This window comes from Globicephala melas, chromosome 4, assembly GCF_963455315.2.
Source record: "Globicephala melas chromosome 4, mGloMel1.2, whole genome shotgun sequence".
Lineage (NCBI taxonomy): Eukaryota > Metazoa > Chordata > Mammalia > Artiodactyla > Delphinidae > Globicephala > Globicephala melas.
Genome location: NC_083317.1, coordinates 80,432,754 through 80,460,726, shown reverse-complemented (window position 1 = coordinate 80,460,726; position 27,973 = coordinate 80,432,754). Strand labels below are relative to the sequence as shown.

General features: G+C 38.9%; 1 protein-coding gene across 2 annotated transcripts; it reads left to right on the top strand.

Moving 5' to 3' along the window:
• The first annotated feature begins 410 nt into the window (after positions 1–410).
• Positions 411–27,973, top strand: KNG1 (kininogen 1). 2 transcript variants are annotated; one of them, XM_030856720.3, is made up of 11 exons: positions 411–753; positions 2,964–3,074; positions 3,842–3,926; positions 6,900–7,072; positions 8,197–8,304; positions 17,524–17,608; positions 18,470–18,642; positions 24,026–24,133; positions 24,252–24,338; positions 25,722–25,799; positions 27,751–27,973. In XM_030856720.3, the coding sequence occupies exons 1-11, from the start codon at positions 562–564 to the stop codon at positions 27,829–27,831; spliced, it is 1,281 nt and encodes a 426-aa protein (XP_030712580.1). In that variant the 5' UTR covers positions 411–561; the 3' UTR covers positions 27,832–27,973. The 2 variants fall into 2 exon arrangements, with proteins under 2 accessions (XP_030712580.1, XP_030712574.1); XM_030856714.3 differs by lacking the exon at positions 27,751–27,973 and having other exon boundaries at positions 25,722–26,483.

Here is a 27,973-nt window from a genome sequence, read left to right as displayed (position 1 = left end):
CCCAGCACTTACTACGTCGCTGTGCATGGGCTCCCCAGGCACGCAATATGATTGCTGGCAGCTTGCTTCTCTGCAGCTAGAGAAGTTAACATGCAGAGCAATTTTATTGAAAGGTGTCTGCACATTGTATCTACAGTTGCATTGTTGCCACGTGCAGTGACCTTCATAAATGGCTTTGGGAAAGTCACAAGGGAATAACAGAGGTAGTTGGTGTTTTTTTCTCTTCCTTTATTAGAGTCTGCTCTGATTTGCTAGACAAAGTTGTGCAATCACCAGGAAATGTGCTCTGTGCTCCCACATGCTCCCCAAATGCAAACAAGCAGGTCAACAACCCCAGTGTTGTAATGTTTCAGCCTGAAATCTGCTTGGATTACCCAGCAGGGCCATTTGTCCTTTTGGAATAAGCAAATAGTGCATGGCAGCAGGAATTAGCCAGGCCCCCAGAGCACTGAGGCAGCAGGGAGAGGAGAGCCCGGAGGAAATAGAGGCTGAAGATAGTTAAAATCAGCATCTTAATTGGCTCCCAATTCTTCGTGAAACTCCCAGAGGGAGACTTAAATCATGAAATTAATCACCATCCTTTTTCTTTGCTCCAGGCTGCTACCAAGTTTAACCCAGGATTCCTCGCAAGAAATCGACTGCAACGACCCGGATGTATTTCAAGCTGCGGACACTGCTCTGAAGAAATATAACAGTGGAAACAAAAGTGGCAACCAATTTGTATTGTACCGCGTAACTGAGGTCATCAGGACGGTGAGTGAGCTGTGTTTAACCTTGAGGTCATTGGGGATTTGTGCTGTCACTTGGAGCCCAGGCCTCACGCCACACACGCACCCCAATCACCAAAGAACTGATAATCGAAGGGAAGCTTACAGCTCTTAGAAAAGACCAACACCATTCTCTGGCCTGGGGGTGAAGGGAAAGGTATGACTCCTCCTGGGTGATCAGAGCAGCATATCCTAGGGTGAAATGAAACAAAGGTAGATGGAGAAATTTTAAAGGGACTGTGCAAAGTGGGAGAATCCAGGAACTCGGTCAGGCTGCAGCAGCAGGATTTACTGGGTGACCAGTCCTAGACAACAATATGAAGACCTCCAGACCTCAGGTGGGAAATGGGTTCTTAAAGGGGTACATCTAACAAGTATGATATGATCTCACTTATGTGTGGAGTCTAAAAGTTCAAACTCACAGACACAGAAAGTAGAACGGCGATTGCCAGGGACTGGGAGGTGGGGAAATGGGGAGACGCTGGTCAAAGGGTGCAAACTTTCAGTTATACGATGAATAGGTCCTGAGGATCTAATGTAGAGTGTGGTGATTATAGCTAATAATACTTTATTGTACACTTGAAATTTGTTGAAAGCCTAGATCTTAAGTATTCTCACCACAAAAATATAAGTATGTGAGGTGATGGGTGTGTTAATTAGCTTGTTTGTGGTAATCATTGCACAATATACATGTGTTTCAGTTCATCAGATTGTACCCCTTAAATATATACAATTTTTATTTGTCAATTATACCTCTATTAAGCTAGGGGAAAGGGAAGGTTTGTCTAAGAGGAGTCAGAAATGAGACTAACTTGGTTCAACTGCATTGGACAAAATACCTGCCATGAAGTCCATATGGCTGAATGCATCAAGGTAACAGCCATGTTCTTCTTGATTTTTAGCACTTTTTTAAAATCAATGATCGATGCACTCAGGATGGAGACAAACCCTGACAGGGTATGTGACTTCAAGAATTACAAATCTTTTCAATATAGTTTGTTTGAGTGAATTTCACTATAAAACATTGTGTTTCTGTGATAGTTAAGCAATTGATTACTTTGGTGGAAAAAAACCCCAGGTATTTGATATGATAAGGAAAAAGGAAAAAGCCCAGTAGATATGTTTTTGTTTGTTTGTCTTCTGAAAGTCCGGCCTTTCTGTTTCACAAATTTGTGCAGTCCTGTGAGTCCTAGTGTTCTCTAGTATGGTTGTAGTCTTTATTGGCAGACATCCATGGCAAATGTGGTTTTTTTATTCTAAAATGTCCATAGAATCACTCTTTATCTCTACCTTGCTGTGTGGGGACTGCCTGTACCATGACCACTTAGGTTTTATTAAAATCTGAGACCTAGGAGGAACTAGAAGAGTCTATCTTGTCTGATTCCATCATCTCCCAAATGCAAACACTGTGGAGAGAGCACTGCCTGGTGAGTCAGGAGACCTGCCATCCAGAGCTGGCTCTGCCTTTCCAAGGTGGGGAGGCTGCCTAAGGCATACGCCATCTACCTGGGGCCTCCTTTCTCTCACCTGCAAACTGAGAAGATGGACAACATCCCCTCTGAAGTCCCTTGCTGTTCTGACACACCAGGACGTTGCATCTGAAGGCTCATCTAAATCAGCACCTTTATACTTTAAAAGTTTAATTTATTATTTCACGTCATGCTATACTAAATAGAAAACAAAACAATGCCCATAAAAATACTAAAATTACCCATAATTATTCCCACTATCCAGATAACTGTTACTTTTTTTTTAATGAAAAAAAGGCTTCTGGTTTGTTTTCTAACTGTAAAAATAATGTTTGTTCAAAAAAATAGACAATTCAGGAATGTTTGTTGAAAGAAGAAAGTGAACTGTACTCCCACCACTGAAAGACACACATTTTAACAGCTTTGCTGCATACTTTTCCAGACTTAAAAAAAAAATTTTATATATATTTACATATAAATTGGTTTCTACAAAAATGGGCTAAAACTATGGACCTACTTTGAAATTTAAATATATATATATTTGTAAACAGTATATTATGAACATTCCTCCAAGTAAATATTTATAAACTTTCAATATTTTTAATAAATGTTTTTGCCTTCATTGAATCAAATCAAGATCAAATATAACTGCACCAGATCCCACTCAAATGATTTGCCGTTGGGTCAGTTAGATGAACCGTACGTATCTTTGGTTGCTGTTTTTCAGGATGATCCTGACACGTTTTATTCCTTCAAGTACCAAATCAAGGAGGGCAACTGTCCTGTTCAAAGTGACAAAACCTGGCAGGATTGTGACTACAATGACTCTGCACAAGCTGTGAGTGTGTTGACAGTTTCCGAGCCTCCAGTTTTCTCGGCCAAGTTTACCAAGGGCTGTCTTAACCTAACGCCTACCCTGCCCTGGCACAGCACAGCTTCTTGCTGGGCCGTAATTGAGGGAGAAGCAAGCCACTCTCCTCCCAGTCCAGGGAGCCACCTGTTCAATGTCAAAACCCTGGCTTCCTGTATGCAGTTTGAACACTGAAATTGAAAGGTAAATCAAGAGGACAGTTTAGCAGGCTGGTTCTCAGGCACTGTGTGCATCTTGATGAAATAGAAATATCTCTGGGGCTCAAAACAAAGATTCAGGGCTTCCCTGGTGGCGCAGTGGTTGAGAGTCCGCCTGCCGATGCAGGGTTCACGGGTTCGTGCCCCGGTCCGCGAAGATCCCACATGCCGCGGAGCGGCTGGGCCCGTGAGCCATGGCCACTGAGCCTGTGCGTCCGGAGCCTGTGCTCCGCAACGGGAGAGGTCACAACAGTAAGAGGCCCACGTACCGCAAAAAAAAAAAACAACACAAAGGTTCATACTCTAAAACCTCGCCATTTAAACTGCCTTTCCTCCAATATTTCACGAATATCAGTGGCTTGTATAAAATAATGATTAGGCTGCAAAACATTCATTCTTGTGTCTCAAAACTCTGCTAGAAACATAAAAAATCTTGACAAGGTTGTTTTTTGTTTGTTTTGTTTTGCGGTACGCGGGCTTTCATCTGAAAGATTAAGATAAATCTTTTTTTTAATCCTTTTTTCTTCTTCTTCTTAGGCTACAGGGGAATGCACAGCGACGGTGGCCAAGAGGGGGAATATGAAGTTCTCCGTGGCTACCCAGACCTGCCAGATTACTCCAGGTAGCTGCTGTGCCTGGTGGTGCTGCCCTGGGGAAAAATGAACCTCTTCTGTGTGGCACCAAAGACCCCTCTTTCCCGGAGGGCAGCAGTGGCAATACCACTTGCAGCCTTGCGGGGGCGCTGGAGGGGGTGGAGCGGCAGAGTTCTGAGGTGGGGCCGGGCTCACGCCCCTCGGCGCTATCCTGATTCTCTTCCTCAAGAGCAGCATTGTATTAGGTGTGTGCAAAAGGATGAGAAGCCACAGAACTGGCTTCAACTGTAGGCAGCATCCTAGAGTGAGAGTAGCACAGGCTTTGAGGTCAGATCTGGCCTGGAATCTTTCAAAGCTCTCACCTTCTTGGCTTTCCTTTTCCTTACCTATAAGAGGAGATCACAGTAATTCCCACTTTGCACAATTGTTTAGAATGAAACTAGATGATACACCTGAAGATGTAATCATAATAATGTATTAATGATAATCAAGGAAAAGGTAATAATAGCTAACATTTATTGAGCCCTTATTACTAGCCACAGTTCTAATCACTTCATGTGTATTAACATATCTATTCCTCAGAACAACTCTAGGAGGCAAATGTTAATATCCCCAGTTCACAGATGAGGAAACAGGCCCACAGCAGTCAAATATCTTGCCCAAGACCCCATAGCTAGCAGTTAGCAGAGTTGGTGGAATAGACCCTCCATAAACGATATTCCTTTAGAATCTTAAGTATGGAGAAACTTCTCAACAGATGACCACTGTTAGCTCCTTCCCTCCTGTGGCAGAGGTGCCACATACAGAAGGATGGGCACGTCTAGGTGAAGTCAGTCACAAAAGCCATCCTGGAACTGGCCTTCTGCATGATAGCGTTTTTGTACCTAAGCTCCAGAACAGCATCCTTAGCCATGCTATTGAACTCCACTGTAGTAGTGGTCCTTCTATTCCAGCCTTAATCCCCTAAATGGTATCCACAAAAACGATATCCCTCGAGTTTCCGTTCCTGCAAGAAGTTGCATTCAAAGAAAAATAGTCCAAAACAGAAATCACAAGTAATTAAAATCTTTTGATAGGGGTAGCTTTTTATTATTTGGTTTAAGAGCTCTATCTCGTAAGCACATTTTAACATTATCCAGAGCAGAGCACGTTATGTACCATGAGAGAAAAAGCTCTTTGCCACACCTTCAGAAATTAGTGCTAGGTCCACAATCTCTTATCTGAAAACTTTTTGGCCAGATATGTTTCAGAATTCAAAATTTGAAACATTTTAATTTAAAAATCTCTCTGGAAATGTTGAGGCAGTGTGGAAAATCATTGTCACCCAGAAAAACTGAGTTTGCATCTTTCCCTGTTCATCTCACCCTCAAAGGCTGCTCCATTGCTTCCCCTACACCAGTGGGAGCTGCCCTTGAGGTCAGGCAAACCAGCCTCTGGGCTTTTCTCCATCTCTCCCTTTCACCTCCTGTGTTCATCTTTTTTTGTTTTGTTTTCCCATCAGTAATTCTCTCATCTTTCCCATGTCATCCCCTCTAGTTTTTTTTTTTTTTTTTAACAGAAACCATCTTAGAAACAATTTTATTCAAAGGGTCTGTATATTTTTCTCGGAAAAAATGTAAATATTATTTCAACAGTATTTATTTATTTATTTCCCTCTAGTTTTTTAACTTTGCCCATTACCCTGATTCAACCTAACTTCTACAAGGAAAGGAGGGGGGAAAGCTATGAATATTCACACAATGTGTCATTTCCTGACACAAACTTATGGAGAGAATGCCGAGAAACAGTTGCAAGGGGGGTTGCGTTGAACTGCTGACTGGGGGATCTTACATCCTCGGGCTGTGAGAGCCCCAGGGCCAAGGGGCCCAGGACTCCTTCATTTCTTCCCCTTTTTGCCACATGTACTGCTACTGACCAGGGAGTCAGGGCTGTGTGTCATGAACAGTGGTGATTTAACACAGACTCTCTCCTTTTTAAAATATTTTACATCATTTTATTAAAACCCATTCGGTGGCTCCCCATTCTTACAGGGGACCATTCTCAATTCACCTCAGAGGGTCTAGGAATGCCCAGAAGTGGAGAAGGTTGTGAGTATGTGCATCTGCCAGGAGAGGGCGCCATAGCTTACATTAGGGTCATCAAAGGAGACTATGACCCAGGAAAATAGTTAAGAATCCCTGCCTACAGAGCACAGCCCAGACTCCACAGCAGAGGCCTCCCTTCAGACTGCTCACACTTCAGACCACCCCTCCCTGCCTCCTGCTATAAGCTCTGGTTAAGATGTGTGTACAACACGGTCCCTGCCTCATCCTTCTTCCTCAGGAGCCGTCCCTCCCTTCTCCTCAGGCCTCATACCTTGTTTTGAGAGGTTGACCTTGACTGCTCTTCACCCTTCTTAGCTCAGCCTGTTCTCCTCAGGAAAGGCTTCCCTGGGCTCACTCTGGGCTCCTGCCTTTCCAATCTCTTGCTGAATTATATTGAAATCATCCATCTCCAGTTCGGTCTCTCCCCCTTGATTTTTCCCGACTCCTTCATGGCAGTGGCCATTACTAACAAATTAATGCATCCACGCAGCCATGTTCAACACAGGGCATGTTATAGCAGGTGCGAAATACATGTTTGTTGGATTGAATTGATACAAAATGTATTACATCCTGCTCCCGGCTTCAAGGAGCTTTGGTTAACACTGAAAAAGAAATAAAAATGCACCTGTAATGTTTTAATTTTATGAGGATAAATTCGTGTATCACTTCCATAATTTAAAATGACTTTAAAATAAATTTAAAATAATTATGCACAATAGGATGCATATAAGATGTCCCTAAGTGAATGATAGGTCTTCCCTATCATTCAGTCTTGTGTTCTCTTTTTCCAGTGCATACTAGGACTTACTGGAACGTTTGCTTATCAGGGCCTTCCAAATTATCTGGCTTATTTAGGGCAATGTATGTGAATGCAGGTTTTGCTTGTTAACGCTGCCCTTTTGCTTGCTCTTTGTCAAGCCGAGGGCCCCCTGGTGACAGCCCAGTACGACTGCCTTGGCTGCCTGCACCCCATATCAACCGAAAGCCCCGACTTGGAACCTGTACTGAGACATGCCATTCAACACTTTAACAACAACACTGATCACTCCCACCTCTTTGATCTTAAAGAAGTAAAAAAGGCCCAAAGACAGGTTTGTCCTTTAATTTTTCCCGTGTCATAGTATTGTTAGAATTTGTTAGATCTTTATGGTTTAGGGTTTCATTACCTAAAATAAACCTTTGGCCGAGGAAAACATATGATTCCACAGGTGGTGGTGAGGAACTCTTTCATGTTCTCATACGACTAGCTCAGGAGGCAAAGCCTTTCTCTTCAGGCACAATGATTTGGATACTGCAGTATGTAAATGGGGAAAGGGAGCCTAATCGGACCCCCTTCCTGGGAGATTTGTTTTTAATGAATGGGTGGTCAGCATTGCATGTTCTCCCAGAGATGGTAAAAAGGAAAAGTCATTCTGGCCTTAGGGTTTTAAGAAGACTCTCTCATCACCTAACTATTAGGAGGCAAACATGGCCCCCCAATATTAAATTGTACCTAAAAAAGTTGGCAAAGCTTGCTGGGTACCCTCTAAATTATGGTTTCCATTTCAGCAGAGAAAAAAGCAAATACTTGTAAATCTGGTCCTTTCTGTTGCCTCAGTTCATGAAGACTTTACTGACAACTGACTGGGCCCCTTGGATTTCAGCCTCTAATTATGAGGGACCCACTTTGGTCAGTAGCATTTCCTGCTTTTAATTGACCTTCCGACTTGCCTTCATGCAAGATGCATGCTCTCCTCAGTTCTGTCCATATCCAGCTATCAGGGTGGGACCCACCCTAGATAAAGCAGGAGAAATCTTACTGTCTGGCAGTCTGGGAACGTAAGGACCTACTGGTCAAGGCCACTCCAGCTCCAAAGTTTTCTTTATCCATCTAGAAAAGCATTATTAATATTTTACAAAATTCAACAGATCATTTTTTCCCTGTTGCCTGGCAGAGGAAATATTGCTACGTCTTACTTAAGGAAATACATTAACTCCATCTATAAATTGCTTTTCATTTTCAGATGTGTAGCTGTGTGTGTGTGTGTGTGTTGTGTTGAAGGGTGTGAGAGTCATAATGTGCTCAATATTTATTCAGTAATGACTTTTGCCTAGTAATAATAATAGTTTGTATTTTTGAGCACTTATGAAATGTCAGGCAGTATTCTAAGCTCCTCCTAACACTATGAATTATGTTTAAACTGCCCTTTAAATATTCAATCCAAAATCGTTTCAGGTGGTGGCTGGATGGAACTATGAAATTACTTACTCAATTGTGCAGACTAATTGTTCCAAGGAGAATTTTCTATTCTTAACTCCAGACTGCAAGTCCCTTTCAAATGGTGTAAGTAGGCAAAAATCTAATCATAAAGTTCTTAGCCTTTTGTGTCCAGTATTTACAGGTGTGGGAACTCTCAGCTGTGGAGGAAGTCTCAGTCACTAAAATTTTTGATGACATACGCAGCTCACATTCACTTTCACTTGAGACTCTACAGTTCACATCATTGGTCAAGCTGCTTACCCAGCTGGTCAGAGTCTGTACATCTGGCAATAAGCATTTACAGATATAACCAGAGGCTAGGAATAGCCTGAGACAAAATGATGCCACGGTCAAGTTTGTCTTTTCATGTCTTCACGCTTTCCTGTCTCCCTTCCTCCCCGTGTGCTCAATGTCCTTACAAGGCTCCCGAGCTCTACCCAGGACACTCCTTCACTTCCAACTTGTCTCTGCTTGTTCTTTCACCTTCCCTCCCCTACTTTTATCTTTAATAAGTACATCCTGTGTCTCTCTCCCTTAGTGGCCCTTTCCAGGTTGATATCTTATTACCTGAACCAAAATTATGTTAAAAGAGAGCATCTCAAAGTGGCAGGAGTTAGTGCATGTTAAGATGATAAGGCATGATGACCTTCCCAGGGCTATTTGCATTTTAGCAGAAGGCTGTTCTTTAAGCAAGGGGTGGCTGCAAGTCCCTTCATCTAGTCCAGGGGTCTCCAACCCCTGGGCCGTGGACCGGTACCAGTTTGAGGCCTGTTAGGAACCAGGCCACACAGCAGGAGGGGAGCTGCGGGCGAGTGAGCGAAGCTTCATCTGACGCTCCCCATCGCTCCCCATCGCTCCCCATCCCTCCCCATCGCTCCCCATCCCTCCCCATCACTCCCCACAGCTCCCCACCACTCCCCACCGCTCCCCATGGCTCCCCATCCCTCCCCATCGCTCCCCATGGCTCCCCATCCCTCCCCATCGCTCCCCACGGCTCCCCATCCCTCCCCATCGCTCCCCATCGCTCCCCATTGCTCCCCATGGCTCCGCATGGCTCCCCATCGCTCCCCACCACTCCCCATGGCTCCCCACGGCTCCCCATCGCTCCCCATCGCTCCCCATCACTCCCCATCGCTCCCCATCGCTCCCCAGCACTCCCCATCGCTCCCCACCGCTCCCCATTGCTCCCCATCACTCCCCCATCGCTCGTGTTACTGCCTGAACCATCTCCCCCACCCCACCACTCCCTACCATCTGTGGAAAAATTGTCTTCCACGAAATCAGTCCCTAGTGCCAGAAAGGTTGAGGACCACTGACCTAGTCATTCTACTTCTCAACGTCCATTATATGGGAAGAAAATGAGAAATCCAGGCAGCAAGATGTTAATTTTGACTTTTTATTAAAAGGAAAATATTAAAAATAACATATTTTCAACATATGGAATGGTTAAGCAAATTACAGTATATCCATACAGTAGAATATGTGCAGCCATTAAAATTATGTTTGCAGAGATTTTAGTGACCTAGTAAAATGGTTACGGTATGTTAAGTAAAAAACAAAAAAAAGCACGGTACAAAATTACACATACAGATTTACTCAGGTACATAAAGTAGATGTAAACATAAAAAGTGATGAAAAACAAATATGCCAAAATATAAAATATGGCTAACTTTTAGTTGGAACTATGGCTGTTTTTTCTGATTTTTTATACCTTTTGAAACTCTTCAATACTTCCCAATGTTTCTAATCAAGCATGTGTTTGTTTCATAAATGGGGGGGAAGTAAAAAGGACACTATTAAGAGAGTGAAAAGACAATCCACAGAATGGGAGAAAATATATGCAAATCATATATCTGAAAAGGGCTTAATATGTAGAATATATAAAAAACTTCCGCGGTGCAACAACAAAATTTTTAAATGGGCAAACAACTTAAATAGACATTTCTCTAAAGAAGTCATACGAATGGTCAAAAAGCACATGAAAAATACTCAACATCATTAGCCATCAGGGGGAATGTAAGTATAGACCACAGATGAGATGCTACTTCACACCTAGAGGATGGCTGTAATTTTAAAAAATTGTAAAATACCAAGTATTGGGGAGAATGTGGAAAAATTGGAACTTTTGTACATTGCTGATGGAAATGTAAAATCATGCAGCCATGGTGGAGACCAGTATGGCAGTTCCTCAAAAAGTTAAATGTAGAATTACCATATGACCTAGCAATTATACTCCTAGATATATACCCCAAAGAATTTAAAACAGGGACTCAAAAAGATACTTATATGCCAATATTCATTGCAGCATTATTCACAATAGCCAAAGGTGGAAAACAACCCAAATGTTCATCGATAGAGGAATGCATAAACACAATGTGACATGCATATAACAATTCTTTAGCCATAGAAAGGAATGGAATTCTGATATATGCTACAACATGTATGAACCTTGAAAATGTTAAGTGAAATAAGCCAGACACAAAAGGACAACCAGTATATGATTTCACTTATATGAATTATCCAACATACACAAATTCATAGAGACAAAAAGTAGGTTAGAGTTTACCAGGGGCTGGGAAGAGGGAGAACGGGGAGATTTTGCTTAATGGTTGCAGAATTTGTGTTTGGGGTGATGAAAACTATTGGAAATAGATAGTAGAGATGGTTGCACAGCACTGTGGATGTAATAAATGGCCCTGAATTATACACTTAAAAATGGTTATGATGGCAAATTTTATATTATATATATTTTACCAGAATTTTAGAAAATAGTATAAAAGAGAAAGAGAGAGAGAGAGGAACCCTCTAAACACATAGGTTCTAGCCACTATTTAATTTTGTCAGGTTGAGTTGAGTCTGGCCTTTTAAGCATCTGTTAACATCTTCTGTTTTTATGCTTAGCCGTTTGAGGTTATATAGGCCTAAATGTTATCTAGCTTTAATCTTGCTGCATCTGTTTATAAACCCCCAGTTAAGTTTTCTCTTTGCAACACAGAGAGTTGCAAAGGCTGGTTGGAGTCACAAAGCCAATCAGATTTGGTATAACTTTTCTGAGCCTTCACTTCCTCATTTGTAAAATCGTGAAGAATAATAGCACCTATATCACAGAGTTGTTACAGTAATTAAAGGACATGAAATAGAAATGAAATATTTTGCCCACAAGTGGTAAGATTTAAGGCCTTGCTATTCAAAGTGCATTAGCATCACCAGGGAGCTTCTTAGCAAAGTAGAATCTCAACTCCACCCTTAGCTACTGAATCAGAATATGCATATTAACAAGGTTCTCAGGTGATTCATCTGCACATTAAAGTTTGGAAAGCACTGATTTAAGGGTTTTCCTACGTAGTTCTCAGGGCATGTTGCACCTTAGAAGCACTAGCCTAGATTTAAAAAACACCTATTCCCAGATCACTCCCCCAGACATTCTGATTTTTTTTTTTTTTTTTAGTTGCAGCATCCAACAGTGAACATACTGAACATTTAAGTCTTTTTTTTAAACATTTTTATTGGAGTATAATTGCTTTACAATGGTGTGTTAGTTTCTGCTTTATAACAAAGTGAATCAGTTATACATATACATATGTTCCCATATCTCTTCCCTCTTGCGGCTCCCTCCCTCCCACCCTCCCTATCCCACCCCTCTAGGTGGTCAGAAAGCACTGAGCTGATCTCCCTGTGCTGTGCGACTGCTTCCCACTAGCTATCTATTTTACATTTGGTAGTATATATAAGTCCATGCCACACTCTCACTTTGTCCCAGCTTACCTTTCCCCTTCCCCATGTCCTCAAGTCCATTCTCTAGTAGGTCAGCGTCTTTATTCCTGTATTGCCCCTAGGTTCTTCATGACCTTTTTTTTTTTTTCTCAGATTCCATATATATGTGTTAGCATACGGTATTTGTTTTTCTCTTTCTGGCTTACTTCACTCTGTATGACAGACTCTAGGTCCATCCACCTCACTACAGATAACTCAATTTCATTTCTTTTTATGGCTGAGTAATATTCCATTGTATATATGTGCCACATCTTTATCCATTCATCTGTCGATGGACACTTATGTTGCTTCCATGTCCTGGCTATTGTAAATAGAGCTGCATTGAACATTGTGGTACATGACTCTTTTTGAATTATGGTTTTCTCAGGGTATATGCCCAGTTGTGGGATTGCTGGGTCATATGGTAGTTCTCTTTTTAGTTTTTTAAGAAACCTCCATACTGTTCTCCATAGTGGCCGTATCAATTTACATTCCCACCAACAGTGTATGAGGGTTCCCTTTTCTCCACACCCTCTCCAGGATTTACTGTTTGTAGATTTTTTGATGATGGCCATTCTGACCGGTGTGAGATGATATCACATTGTAGTTTTGATTTGCATTTCTCTAATGATTAATGATGTTGAGTATTCTTTCGTGTGTTTGTTGGCAATCTGTATATCTTCTTTGGAGGAATGTCTATTTAGGTCTTCTGCCCGTTTTTGGATTGGGTTGTTTGTTTGGTTTTTTTTGATATTGAGCTGCATGAGCTGCTTGTAAATTTTAGAGATTAATCCTTTGTCAGTTGCTTCACTTGCAAATATTTTCTCCCATTCTGAGGGTTGTCTTTTTGCTTGTTTATGGTTTCCTTTGCTGTGCAAAAGCTTTTAAGTTTCATTAGGTCCCATTTGTTTATTTTTGTTTTTATTTCCATTTCTCTAGGAGGTGGGTCAAAAAGGATCTTGCTGTGATGTATGTCATAGAGTGTTCTGCCTATGTTTTCCTCTAAGAGTTTGATAGTGTCTGGCCTAACATTTAGGTCTTTAATCCATTTTGAGTTTATTTTTGTGTATGGTGTTAGGGAGTGTTCTAATTTCATTCTTTTACATGTAGCTGGCCAGTTTTCCCAGCACCACTTATTGAAGAGGCTGTCTTTTCTCCATTGTATATTCTTGCCTCCTTTATTAAAGATAAGGTGACCATATGTGCGTGGGTTTATCTCTGGGCTTTCTATCCTGTTCCATTGATCTATATTTCTGTTTTTGTGCCAGTACCATACCAGACATTCTGATTTAATTGGTCTGGGGTGAGTCCCTGGAGTCAGATGATCTAAAAATTTCTCAGGTAAACCAAATGTGCTAATAATACTGAGAACTTCTGAGCTATCTCCAGCATCCTTCTCCCCATCCAAAATTAAGGTACTATAAGTGTGGTATTCCCTGTACCTTTAAAAAACATGACTTTTTTTTTAACATCTTTATTGGAGTACATTTCTTATATGTGTGTTCCTTTATTGGAAATATACATTTATAGAAAGCTTCAAGACAATGCAGAAACAAAGAAAAAAAATAATGTTGCACCACATACCCAAACACCCAAAGTTATCTGAATGTATTTCCCTCTTGTCTTTTTTGGTGGGGAATACGGGCAATTTTGAGTGATTTTCTTTTTTGCCTTTTTGTAGTTGTAATTATTTTACATGCTACACTTTTTTCACCTAAGAATTCTTCTATGTCATTAGAACCCTTGATAAACTTTTAAAATAACTTTTAATATCCTAGTGAAGATACCATAGATTATTTTTTAAATTACTTTCCTACTTTTGGTCATTTGTTCAAAACCCACCAAGAAAATGGGTTGTTTCCATTTTTATTATAATTAATAACTCACCAAACATCTTTTAGAATACAGCTATTTCTGTTTGACGTTGTTTTTCTCAGAATAAAGTCCTGGCTTTACACATAGTGTAAAATTGTATGAAAGCTCTTAAAACTCTTGATATATATATAGGTTAACTGCTAAATGCACCAATTTACATTCCATCAGCAATGTTTACCCTTGATAGAATTCAGTATTTTTTTAACTCAGCTAAATTCATAGACAAAAACATTTTTAGTTTTTATTTTCTCAATCAATAACATAGTTAATATGCATTTATTTAAGCATTATATTTTCATACATTCATTAGAAATTTATGGGTTGAATTTATGAATTGTCTTCTACATCCTTTGCCCATTTCTTTTTGGGATAAATCTTAATGACTTAGAAATAGTATTTATATATTAAAAGTATCAGTGTTTTGTCATATTTTCTCATTTATTTACTTTTTAGTTTTCATTATGGTATTTCTGACTTACAAATAGTTTTTGTTTATAGGTGACTAAATCTATCAATATTTTCCTTTTGAATCTTTCTACAACTTGCTCAGCAGTCACTATATGTTTTTTTTTTTTCTAGTTTGTCTATGGTCAGTATTTTCAAATATAGCTTTTGAAACTATATGGAATTAATTTTGATGTATCTTGTGAGGTATCTAACTTGATATTTTCAAGAGAATAACCAGATACCTTAACAGTCTTTCCTTCAACAAAATTTGCAACAAACTTTATCCCGTAATAATTTCTTACAAAAAATCTGTTCTCTGTTTTTGTACCAACACTACCGTATTTTAACAGCCATAGCTTCATAGTAAGCTTGAATACATGTTTTATTATTCTAGTGTTTGTATTTTTAAAACCAATCTTAGAAGAGGTTTGGAAGAAAAACTTACACTGTCACATAGATTGGAATTGCATTACATTTCTAAATTAATTTGAGGAGTTGGCATATGTACTATATTTAGTCTTTTTAATCAAGAACTTGGTATACATCTCTATGTAGTCAAGTTTTATATTTCTAAAGTTGTGTGATTTTCTTAAATATATTCAGAACAATGCTCACTAAAGTTATTACTAGGTTTTGTTTTGTTGTTTTTGGTTATTGTTATTAGGAATTAAATCCTTTTTTTTTCTTTTCCTTTCATTCTCTTTTAAACAAGTTATTGTTATATACAAATGTATACTTTTTTTTTTTTTTTTTTTTTTTTGCGGTACGCGGGCCTCTCACTGTTGTGGCCTCTCCCGTCGCAGAGCACAGGCTCTGGATGCACAGGCCCAGCGGCCATGGCTCACGGGCTAAGCCGCTCCACGGCATGTGGGATCTTCCCGGACCGGGGCACGAACCCGTGTCCCCTGCATCGGCAGGCGGACTCTCAACCACTGCGCCACCAGGGAAGCCCTACAAATGTATACATTTTGATTAGCTTACCTTATATCCAGAAACTTTATTGAACTCTCTGATTAACTCTAATGTCTTTTCATTGATTTTTTTTGATTGTTCTAGATCTATAATAATACCTTATGCAAATAATACTATCTCCTATTTTCCAATGTTTATTTTTTTGTTTCATGTCTCAATGAATTGATCCAAATTTTCAGAGATATTTTTTGAAATAGTGGTGATCACACAAATTCATGTTTTATTCCTGATTTTATTGAGAAAGCCTCTAGAATTTTGTCATTACGTATAATATTGCTGTGGGATCCCGGTAGATATTCTTCCTCATGTTAAGGAAACATCCTTACATTCCTCCTCTTTAAAGAGTTTTGTTTTGTTTTTAAATAAGGAATTGGTGTTGAATTTAGCAAATGCTTTAGAATATGTATTGAAATATCATATTTTTCTAATTTAATCTATGCTGTTTTGACAGCTTTCCTAATAGTAATCTTTAGATTCCTAAACTAAACTCTACTTGTTTAGTGTTAATTTTTCTTTAAATATGCATTTGGATTCTATTTCTAGTTTAGTTAAGCAGTCTACGTATACATTTATAAGTGAAAGTGGTGTAACAGTTTTCTCGGTATGTGTTTGTGTGTGCATTCTATTTTTTAAGGTTTTGGTATCCAGAATATACTTTTATAGAATGATTGGGTCGTTTTTCTGTATTCAGAAATGGTTTATATAACATGGAAATACAGTATATATTTCTTTAATTTTTAAAATTATTCATCTATAAAACATCTATGCTGTTTACAGGTGAAAAATGGGATGTAAATTGAGAGTAGTAATAGCATTCTCCATTTCTTCTTTAGTCATTGGTCCATTCAAGTTTTCTTCTTGTTCTTAAGTCAGTGTTGGTTATTTATATTTTCCAGAAAAGTGTCTTTCTTTGAGATTTAAATTAGCATACACTTGTTCATAATATTTTCTTATATTTTTACATTTCTCTGTATACTTTGTTAGGTTTCCTTTTTTATGCATTTGATTATTTTTCCTTACCCCATGAATGATTATTTGGATTTATTTATTAATGCTAGTGCTTTCTGTTTTCTAATTCACCAGCTTTGCTTTTATTTTTATTGTTTCCTCCTTCTTGTTTTCCTTAAGGCTGTTTATTGTTCTTCTTGTTCTAACTTCTTGAGATAAACACTGAGGTTGGGGGTGTTTTGATAGTTTTTGCCTCTCTTTAAATTGTGGAAGTGTATAAAGCCGGGAGTTAACTCTGAGTGCTGCCCTGGCAACATGTGGAATTCTCGTTTTTCTCAGTTTGTTTTTTATTATTTTCCTTATCAATGAAGATTTTAGTTAGGAAAGTGTGTTTATTTTTCCAAGTACTTTTTGGTTGTTTATTTGTTTAAACTTATGTTATTAATTTTTACGAACTTTTTTGTTTCATTGTGGTGCTGAGGTCAAAGAACATGCCTGTATTGTTTTCAATTTGCAAAATTTATTGAGACTTTCTTGTAACCTAGTATAAAAGCAATTAGAAATACTATTTGCATCATACTTATGAGAGTATCATTTTAAATCGTGTGTATCATATGAGAATACCATTTCAACAAATCTTTATTATGTTATTCAAGTCTTCTATGACCTTATTTATTTTTTATACATTTTGCCTGTTGTATAATAGTTATATATTGGAGTTTCCCAGCACAATTATTTTTATCCATTTCTATTTCTATATGTTTTCTGCTTTATGCATTTTGATTCCATGCTTTTAGATAAAACTAAAATTATCTTTCTTTTACCTTTATGAGTTGTTACCTTGAATTTTACTTTGTCCAGTATTAATAATGCTCTAGCTCCTTTTTTGTTCATATTTGCTTCTTGTGGCTTTGCTCATCCATTATATTTAATCTTTCTTTATCTTTTTTATTACATGCTATTATTCTTGAAGATGTAGTACATTGATTTTGGTTTTAACCTAATCTGAAAGTCCTTGTCTTGCTAAAAGAAAATGTTACCCATTCACTTGTATGGCTATTATTTCTACATTAGATATTCTTGTCATCTTTTTTCATGTTTCTGTGTGTTTGTGTGTATGTATTTGCTGTTGGTGTTGGTACTACTTTTTCATTGTTTATTATTCTATCTTTTGAAAATAGACTATGTTTTGTTTTTTTCCACGTGATGATTTGCAAAGTCAACATCCTATTTTTAATTTTACTAGTCGTTTAAAGATTCTTAAAAAACGTTTTTAATTTATGCTCTTATATGCTTTTTAAAAACCAGAATATCGGTGAATGTACAGATAAAGCATACGTGGATATCCAGCTAAGAATTGCTTCCTTCTCGCAGAAATGTGACCTTTATCCAGGTACAGGATGATATATATTGGTGCTCATGTTAGTCCCAGACAACTGGCTAAATCTTTCCATAGATATTGTGCTTTGGTTCCCATGATATGCCACAAAATCTACATGACCCACAGACCTTACTAGGAACACTGTGCCCCATCTCTGCCCTGCTGTGCTGCAGCAGGTGAAGCTGAGATTGCTTGGCAAGTGGCAGAAGGGAATATGGTGACAGAAGGGAAAATTTATGTTTTCTGGGCAAAGCTAGCCTTCAGATATGTCAGCTGGTCTTTCTTATATACAAGCTGTCCCTGCATCGGATATTGTGAATTGGGGAAGCTGTATCTCATTTTTAACTACTCAGAATAAAATCCTTTCAATTAAAGATTTTTTTCCCTTACATGTTATAATGTGGGGAAAGGGCGATAGTGCAAGTTTAAGGTCAAGTCAGTATTTCTTACACCAAGAGTTGGCTTTTCTCATATTTGGAAGATAGTTGTATATGTTGTACAATATAAAGCATTATGGAAGTTGCCTGCTCACCAGAATTTTCCCACTAGAAGATCATTCCTTTACGTTAAGCATTGCTTTTCACAGTTTCCATTAAAAATGCAAAAACTTAAGAAAAGTGCGGCCTATTGATTGTCACTAACTAACACCTTCTGATTGAAAGTTTCCCTACACACACTTGGCTCTTAGGAGAGGAAGAGAGGAGAGACAGTAAGTTGGAGGTCTGACAGGCAACCTCCACCCACTCACTGCTGGGCCTTGGGCTGCCACGTGGCCCTCTATAAATGGATGCTGGATCACATGTGGGAAAGGTACAATACTAGGCTAGACGGCTCCTTCAGTGCACACGCTGATATAAAACCTGCCTCTTTCAGGGGAGGATTTTGTACAACCACCCACCAGGATTTGCGCTGGCTGTCCCATATCTATACCTGTCAACAGCCCAGAGCTGGAGGAGCCTCTGGAACATTCCATCGCAAAGCTTAATGTAGAGAATAATGGAACCTTCTATTTCAAGATTGACACTGTGGAAAAAGCAACAGTGCAGGTCTGTAAATTATGCTACAAAAATAGTGATTATCTATTGCAAATTGCTTACTAATTTTGCCACTGATCTTGGCTCTGGATTGGGAAACAGTATATCTGGTGAATGGGATTTGGTAGACTTGAATTTCAGGTCCCAACCTCGCTGCATGCTTGGTGTGTGATCTTGGACAAGTCATTTAAAATGTTGTCTCTTTTATCCGTAAAGGACTACAGTGAGGGTTAAAAAAGATAATGTATGTCAATCACTTTTCAAAATCTAAAGTGCTATATAAATATTAGCAATGATTATATATATAATTAATAAAATTCAGGGCTAGGAAAAGCGAGACTTATCCTCTGCCTTTCTAGACTCATCTCTCATTCTAACATCACTTCATGCCTTGCGCTCAGCCACATCAGCCAATCGTCCCCCAGGCTCTCTTCACACATTCATCTTCATGTCATTTGTTCCCTGCCTGGGGTGTCATTCTCTCCTACAAATGTAGCCTCTGGGGATTCATCTCTCTTGTCCATGCTTGTCAATAGAGGATAAGGAGTATCCTGGTCTGGAGGTCAGGAGACTCAGCTCTGCCACAGCATCCACCACTTGCATCCCAGGTGATCCTGGGCAGTCATTCAGACTCACACAGCATCTGTAAAATGAGTGGCTGGATTAGAAGAGCCCAAATCCCTTCTAACTCCAATAGCCTATGACCGATGTATTCATGGACAATTCCTTTTATGGAACCTCAAAACGGGCTTCCCTAAATACAAGCTAAAAAAAGTAATCAAAGTAGAACCAAACTCCTATAGCAAACCAAGATGGTTTTTATAATCTATCAATACAAAGAAAATCTCACTAAAAATAAGTTTATAATTCTGGCTAAATAATTGAATTTCTAGAAATCTAAAATAGAAGGAGTCTTTAAATACAATGATATTCATTGCAGCTCTAACTACAAAAGCAAAAAAAGTAAACCATAAAAATGATCAGTAATATAGACATGATCAGATAATGTCTGGTATATTTGTACAATGGAATATTAACCAGCAATTTTAAATAATCTTTGTGAGGAGTTCTTGATGTGGAAAATGCTTATGTTATAATATGCAGCGAAAAAACAGGCCATACACGGGGAACTATATACAATATCCTGTGATAAAGCATAATGGAAAAGAATATGAGAAAGAACGTATATATATGTATAACTGAATCATTTTGCTGTACAGCAGAAATTAACACAACATTGTAAATCAGCTATACTTCAGTAAAAAAAAAAAAAAAAGAGGCCATAAAATTGAATAAACATTCTGTACTCAGTTGTGTTATTTTAAAAAGTTTAAGGACTTCCCTGGTGGTCCAGTGGTTAAGACTCCGCACTTCCACTGCAGATGGCACGGGTTCAATCCCTGGTCAGGGAACTAAGGTCCTGCATGCCACACTGTGCAGCCTAAAGAAAATAAATAAATAAAAACCAAAAATAAAACAGTACAGGAAACAATACTGAAAAGAAACAAATACCTCAGATTATTCATAGTGGTAGCTTTTAGGTAATGGCACAATGGGCTGTTTATTTTCATCTTTCTTGTTTCCTGTAGTAGTTTTATAACTGGGGGGAAAAAAAGGACCTAAACAAACTGTATTAAAATAAAACTGACACTTGATCTCTCTCCTACTCAGGCACTTATTCCTGTCCTAGTCGCTAACTCCTTTCACTGATTTCACTGACATGTGACCCACATTAGGCTTACTTGAAGGACCTACCAATGCCTACTACTCCTGTCTGTGTCAGCTTTTCTTCTCACTCTATATTTCTGCTTTTCTGTGAAATTCCTTTATTCCTAAGGATGCAGGAACAATCTTGTACTCCACCATATATTGCATGTCAGAGAGTTACTGTCAGGAGAGAACCGTTCATTCTCAAGCGTGAACTACTAGTCTTGGTAGTCACAGTTCTTTCTGTAAATGAGTCGACACACTAGAATGGGTGTGTGTTTGTTTACGCTAAGGGTGCAAGGGGAACCACGATAGATTATGCTACGAATTGAAAGGGAATGACATTCCTTCATTTGCTAAATTAATCTGGAATATTGTGAGAATTTCAAATTTACTTTTAAGAGGTGACTCTTTACTGATTTTTGCATGTAAAGAGAGCAATTTGGTTACTCAAGGCAGCCTTAGTGGGAGCAGCCAATTTATTATTATTGGAAATCAACTTACCATAATGAATTTGCAGTAGCCAATCTCCAAATGACCAATTTGCCAAATTGCTAGATTTGTTTTACAATTTTAGTCTTGCCTTGGCTTCGCATGTTTAGTCCTATTTGGGTGCATGTCCGTTCCAGGTTGGTTTCATATTTCAGATACCAAACATTTCTTAAATCCTTCGTTTGCACATGTGAATGGTTGCGATTTCTGTTATATACCGTTCATTTTGCTGTGTCCCTACTGCCTCTGTCCCCGCTGCTGTCAATGTCCCTCCCTGCCTCTGCACAGATGAACACACTTCAAGGATCTGTGTGTGCACATTAGAATTTTTCCTTTGACAAAGTCCTAGAAATGTCAAGGAATATGTGGATGTCTAAGACTTATGATGCAAATTGACAAATCACCAAGTGATTTGCAATTATGCCAATTTACATTCACACCACCTGGGTGTAAGACACTGGTTGATGGTCTTGATCTGAATTATATTCCTACCATCAGTGATTGAAGCTGCATGTTTCCCACACCTGGCCGACACCAGGTGTCATCGCTGTTTCTCATCTTTGCCAACACGCAAGGTTAAAAATGATGTTGCATTGTTTTTTTACGTACGTATCCTTGGTTATTAATGAAGGTAAACTTTTTTCAGGATTAATGACCATTTTAACTTCTCCAAAAGATCTGGTCATGTCCTTTGTCCAGTTTTTTAGTGTTGGGCTTTCTATGACCAACACTAAATATTGGTCATATTGACCCTACATCATATTCTTCCCAGTTTACCCTTTTTACTTTACTTATGGTGACTTTTGAGAATCAGTTTTCATTTTTGTCTAGTCAAATTTAGACATTTTTCCCTTCCTCCTGGTCCCTTCCTCTGCTTTTCACCTACAAAAAGCCTTCATCATCCTGAGAACTGATGAATGTTTTTTATATCTTTCCAGCTTATTTCTTTAATTTAAATGTTTTAATGCATTTGGAACTTATATTGCTACATAGTGTTCTCTACCTTAAAAGCAAAACTTGGGCAGGATGGGCTTAAACAGGGAAGACTTCTGATAAGAATGGCACCTGATAAGAATGGCAATGTGGATGCGATCTTGAGGCCCTCGAACAGAAGACGTTATTAGGTCTACTTTATTCCTGCCCTCTGGACCTGGAATAGTGTTGAGCCAACAGCTGCAGTTTGTGTCATATACTGTCAGCTTTCTTAGGCGGCATCACATTGATCAACTGTAATGTCAAACAAACTGGATTAAAGTATACTCTGAAATAAGCAACAAAATTCATGATCACCGAAGTATAGACTCTAAAACGCTTTTCAAACCTTCCTGCCCAACTTATACATATCTGGAGTTTTAAAAGTTAATTACCAAATTTGTCCTAAAAATTTAGCTGTGCTTACCTAGCAAAATGATGCCAGAAAATGTAGAGGAGTTTAGTTCTTCCTGTGACTCTTCGCTCTCCTCATCCTCCTCCCACCATAATTTCTCCATGCTTTTAGAAAACATAGAGAGCGGAAAGACTGTTATGATTTGCTTTTACAAAAATGGGATTATACTATCACCCTATAACTTTATTTTTTCAATAACAGTCAACCCTCCAGGTCAACATATATATGTGATATATTCTTTTTGATAGCTACTTAATATTAAACACACACACACACACACACACACACACACACAGTGTTAGTCTGCTTAGGCGGTCATAACAAAATACCATAGACTAGGTGACAAACAACAGCAGTTTATTTCTTACAGTTCCGGAGGCTGGAAAGTCCAAAAACCAGCCAGTTTGTTTCCCTGGTAAGGACTGTCTTCTTGGCTTGCAGATGGCTGCCTTCTCACTGTGTCCTCACATTTCAGAGAGAGAACGGGGTCTAGTCTCTCTCTTATAAGGTCACTAATCCCATCATGGGGGCCCACCATCATGACTTTATCTAAACCTAGCTGCCTACCAAAGGCTCCCCCTCCTAAAACCATCACCTTAGAGGTTAGGCCTTCAATATATGCATTTGGGAGGGATACATTCAGTCCATCACATACACACACACAGACACACACAGACACACACACACACACACACACATTTAAATCCTCGAATGAAATACTGAATAACTTAGCCTGAAAATTGAGCCACATCAACTAACTTTTTTTTTTTTTTTTTTTTTGGGTTGTGTTGGGTCTTTGTTGCAGTGCGTGGGCTTCTCATTGCGGTGGCTTCTCTTGTTGAAGAGCACAGGCTGTAGGCACGTGGGCTTCAGTAGTTGTGTCACATGGGCTTAGTTGCTCCACAGCATGTGGGAATCTTCCCAGATCAGGGATCGAACCCATGTCCCCTGCCCTGGCAGGCAGATTCTTAACCACTGCACCACCAGGGAAGTCCCTAACTTTTAAATTTATATATATAATTTTAAAACATTTTATAAAGTGTGTTTTTCAAGTATATAAAGGCTGTAAGGCTTTAAAAAAAAAACTGTGCTCGGGATTTTGTTGAAGTCAGTGTATTAAAAAAAAAACACACACACACAATGATTTTTACTTTTTAAGTAAATAAAGTGTGCCTCTTCTAGACCAAAAAAAAAAAAAAAGGAAAAAACTGGGCCACAAATTGTTAACAGAAGACAGCATTGTGTAATGATTAAAAATATTGCTAGAGTGCTAGAGCTTAAAATAATTTCTTAATATTAAAAAACTCAGAGAAGCGAGCTAGAAATCCAAATCATTTTCCTATTCACATAATTTAATCCACATAATTTCTATAGTGGTACTAACTCAGTATTTCTCTGATTCAAGAGAAACACAATAAGAAACACAATAAGATTGTGTTTAAAGGAAATGTTTAAGTTTTACTTCCTACTCTTCCTAGAGTCTATATATTATGACTTGAGGCTTAGAATTACTAGTGAATTTTGCAGCTGCTAAACAATAAAACTGAGAAAAATATAAAAATAAAAATTATAGCGTGGTTTTCTTTTCCCATTTAGAAAAGGAAACGAGCCCAACCAATAGCCAAGTGTTTTAACATGCGTACAAACAAAGTTTTGTTGTCAAATATTTGTGCTTTTTGAGTGTAGCTCTCACTTGGTCAATGTATAATTAAAATTTCAATATTCTCCCCTAAAAGCCCTTATGGTAAAATGTATGATTTATTACACAGTATTAATTAAGCTCCTATGTTGTACTAATTCATTTTCCAGGTGGTAGCTGGAAAAAAATATTCTATTGTGTTCACGGCCAGGGAAACCACATGTTCTAAGGAAAGTAATGAAGAGTTGACGAAAAGTTGTGAGATCAATAAACATAGTGTGAGTAGTAACGCAACCATCTTACTTATTCCCTGGAAACCTATATGACGTTTTATGCTTGTTTATGTATCTCATGAATAACACTGTTCTCTCTTTGGGCTTCTGTTTTCGTGGATAGCTAATTCTAAACTGTAAAGCTGATGTTTACGTGGTACCTTGGGAGAAAAAAATTTACCCTACTGTCAACTGTCAATCACTTGGACAGGTATGATTCTAATTACAGTTGGTTTGGGTTAGTTATGCTCATTCTGAAAAATCATATTTTGGGGTTGAAAATGAACCACTATTTAAGTGAATTGGGGGACTATCTTTTTAAAATGCGGAGAGCTCTCACATTTCTGTGCTGATCTCTTTTTTTTTTATGACTAGAAAGGAGAGCAGCAGTCCTCTTAATCACTTCTCAGACACTGTCAGTGCCCCAGGGGTCCACAGGCTCTCTTAGTGAAGCACATCCAGGGAGCTTGGGAGAAACACAGGTCTCATACTCCACTCCACATTTCCTGAATCAAAAGCTGCATTTTAACACAGTCCCCAAGGGAGTCATACCCATATTCAAGTTTGAGAAGCATTAGTTTGCATCATTTTTTTAATTCTTAAAAGAACCCTGGGAGGTAAGTAATACTTTCCCCACTGTCAATGTTGAGACACGAAAAATTACGAAGATGCTAAAGTCCTAAAGTGAATAATAACTTTCTCAAGTGCTTCCTCCCTCCCAGGCACTGTACTGAGGACCTGACACATACGTTCCTCCTGACAATTCTATGAGGCAGGTGCTTTTATCATGCCTATTTTACACATGAGGAAAGTGAAGCTAGTGGTGCTCGGATTCAAATCTAGGTCAAATCAGAGCCCACTCTGTTCACCAAGATGCTGGTAACTAGTAGGGTCTGGCTTGTTTGACTTCAAAGACCATGCTCTTTGCATCACCAAACAGTGCCTCCGACTGCCACGTCCTCATAGGTAGTGAAAGTGTAGGTAGAAACAATCCACAAATCCATATCTTCAATGCAAGTTGCCTCCGCTCCCTTTGTCCTCATTTAGGTTTTCGCCATGTGTAGGTATGTATATACTCTAATACAAACATTATACAAAGGCTGTGTTTCAAGCTTATGAACATATATATTCTAATGTGTTTCAGTTCAACAGAGTGATTGTGGTATATGCTGCCTATGTATTCCATTCTTAAAGCCAGGTAGGGCCTTTTTGGATAAAAGCAGTAATTGTGCTAATAGAAATAGCATCAACTAATAAGTAATATGCCATGGCTTTAGAGAATCATAGCCTTAGAAAGTACCCTAGAGATTATATAGTTAACCATCCAGTTTTTCCAGATAAATAAAAAATTCTCTAGTTTAGAGTATTATTAAGAAAAAGAATCAATATCTACAAATTATAAAATCAATCAAAAAAGGAAAAATATTATTCATTTTCATCCTTTTTGGATTATTTTTATAATATAGTACTTAAAATCTGGCAAAGACATGACCCACTGTAAACTGAGATAACATTGCCAGGTCCCTGTCCCTTCTTTCTTCTTTGATAGTGTGGTTTTCACAGTAATGCATTCATCTTAATATCTCCTGTTTAGACCACACTGATGAAAAGGCCTCCAGGTTTTTCACCTTTCCGATCAGTACCAGTGGAGAAAACTAAAGAAGGAACAATCGTAAGTCCACCCCACACTTTCCTGGCACCTGTACAAGATGAAGAGCAGGATTCAGGAAAAGAACAAGGACCCACTCATAGGCATGGCTGGGGCCATGGAAAGCAAATAAAACATGGCCTTGGCCATGGCCATAAACATGAGCATGACCAAGGCCATGGACACCAAAAGGGTCATGATCTTGGCCATGGGCACCAAAGGGGTCATGGACATCAAGGGGGACATGGCCTAGCCCATGGACATAAGCATGGTCATGGCCACGGAAAACATAAAAATAGAGGAAAAAACAATGGAAAGCACGATGGTTGGAGAACAGAGTATTTGGCAAATTTTTATGAAGATAGTACTACCTCTTCTTCACAGGTACAAAAGAAGATAGAAGGGCCAACACCCTTCCCTTCCCTAGCCCAGCCAAGTGTAGCCAATACCTTTCCTAACTTACAGGACTCAGATCTCGTTGCAACTGTGATGCCTAATACACTACCACCTCCCACAGAGAGTGATGATGATTGGATCCCTGACATCCAGATAGAGCCAAATAGCCTTGCATTTAAACTGATTCCAGATTTTCCAGAAACAACTTCCCCCAAATGTCCTGGACGCCCCTGGAAGCCAGTTAATGGAGTGAATCCAACTGTAGAAATGGAAGAATTTCATGATTTCAGTCTCTCTGATGCTCTTTATTAATTTATGCAGCCACGGGTATTTCCTTAACATCTCATCATCCCCTCTCCCCATGGTCCAAATATCCTGATATAATACAACTAAGACCATGAACGTTCAGAGCAGCCTAGAGAGAAATGGTGAGACTCCTAATGGGGACACCGTCAATCTCTACGGACGACATAAAGCTGTGCGCAGAATTCAAACTCCTTTCTGAGTCTTCCTCACAAGTTTTCTCAACTAGCACAGAAAATGGACAAACTAATGTGACTCGTGGCCTACTGCAGTTTGCTTTTCTGTTAATGAATGTGTACCTTAAAACGTATGTCATCAATTTTCATACAAAGATTCTTGACATTTTGAATAAACTGTGACATCTGGGCCCTGAACACATGTGAAAATAAGGGAAGTCAAGAGACTGAATGCTGAACTTCTTAATGGGGAAAAAACAATAATAAAAACCTCCAGAGGTCAAAGAGCGACAAGAGAGAAAGACAGACTGGCCACAGGCAGGAGAGAGAAAGTAAATTAATTGACTTTTTGTTTCCAAAATGGGCTAGTTATATTAAACAGTTACTCCCACTTGACAAAGCTATTCTGATAATTCTCTTTCTGGGTGACAGTGTTTCTTATAAGTCAGTAATTTCTGTTTACTCATTAACTGTGCTTTGCAACAGGGCTTTCAAATAGGAGTTTTCTGTTTGTTTATATGTTGCCAGGGCTAGATTGAGTAATCCTTAGTGTTTAGTAGCTCTGAGTTTAATGATAAGGATGGAAAGCAGAAGAAGTAATACAAAGGCAGGCCTGCTTAAGGAAATCTTTTTTAAATGATTGATAAGGGAATATCACGCGATGTGATGTAAATTTTGTTTACTATACTTACAGGAATTTTATGAGAAACTCCTCTCTAGCCTCACTTTATAATTGCATTATTTTTTTTGGCTACAACATTGAAGTGTACGGACTTTGCAAAAGAGAATAATATGATTATCTTTAGTTGCCTGATAATGTGAAGGAGGCATATATTTTATAACCCTTGCTGTGCTTTTGCCTAGGGAAACAGGTAGGGCTTCATACAGCTACACTCACTTGTGGATGCATGTGTCACTGCTCCTTCAATTTACTGGATGCATTTGAGCCTCTGAGTTTTTATTTCCTTTCAAATATTATCTGTATTTGCAAATAAAGAACCTATGATGTCAGGAAAAAGTCTCATCTTGTCAGCTGGTGGCTTCACTTTTCTCTTCTTGCATGATAACATCAGATTAATGGAGTTTTACTATACTTACAGAGGCACGTAAAGTCTTGCGAGTACAAGGGCCGACCTCAAGAGACAGGGGCAGAGCCAGCATCTGAGAGTGAGGTCAATTGACCAGTGGGCAGAATCTCCACACCTGGCACAATTGCCCCGACAACCTCTGTCAGCAGCCCTGCGTGGAAGGACAAGAAGATGGGATAGAATTTAAATAGAGAAGAATGCTGTTTTATCCCTCTGTGGCTGGGTGAAATAAAGT

Excerpts from the sequence above, each read along its gene's own strand:
- KNG1 (XM_030856714.3), top strand. The coding sequence starts at position 562 with ATGAAATTAATCACCATCCTTTTTCTTTGCTCCAGGCTGCTACCAAGT. Across the intron at positions 3,075-3,841 it reads ACAATGACTCTGCACAAGCT|GCTACAGGGGAATGCACAGC; the intron begins GTGAGTGTGTTG and ends TCTTCTTCTTAG. Across the intron at positions 3,927-6,899 it reads GACCTGCCAGATTACTCCAG|CCGAGGGCCCCCTGGTGACA; the intron begins GTAGCTGCTGTG and ends CTCTTTGTCAAG.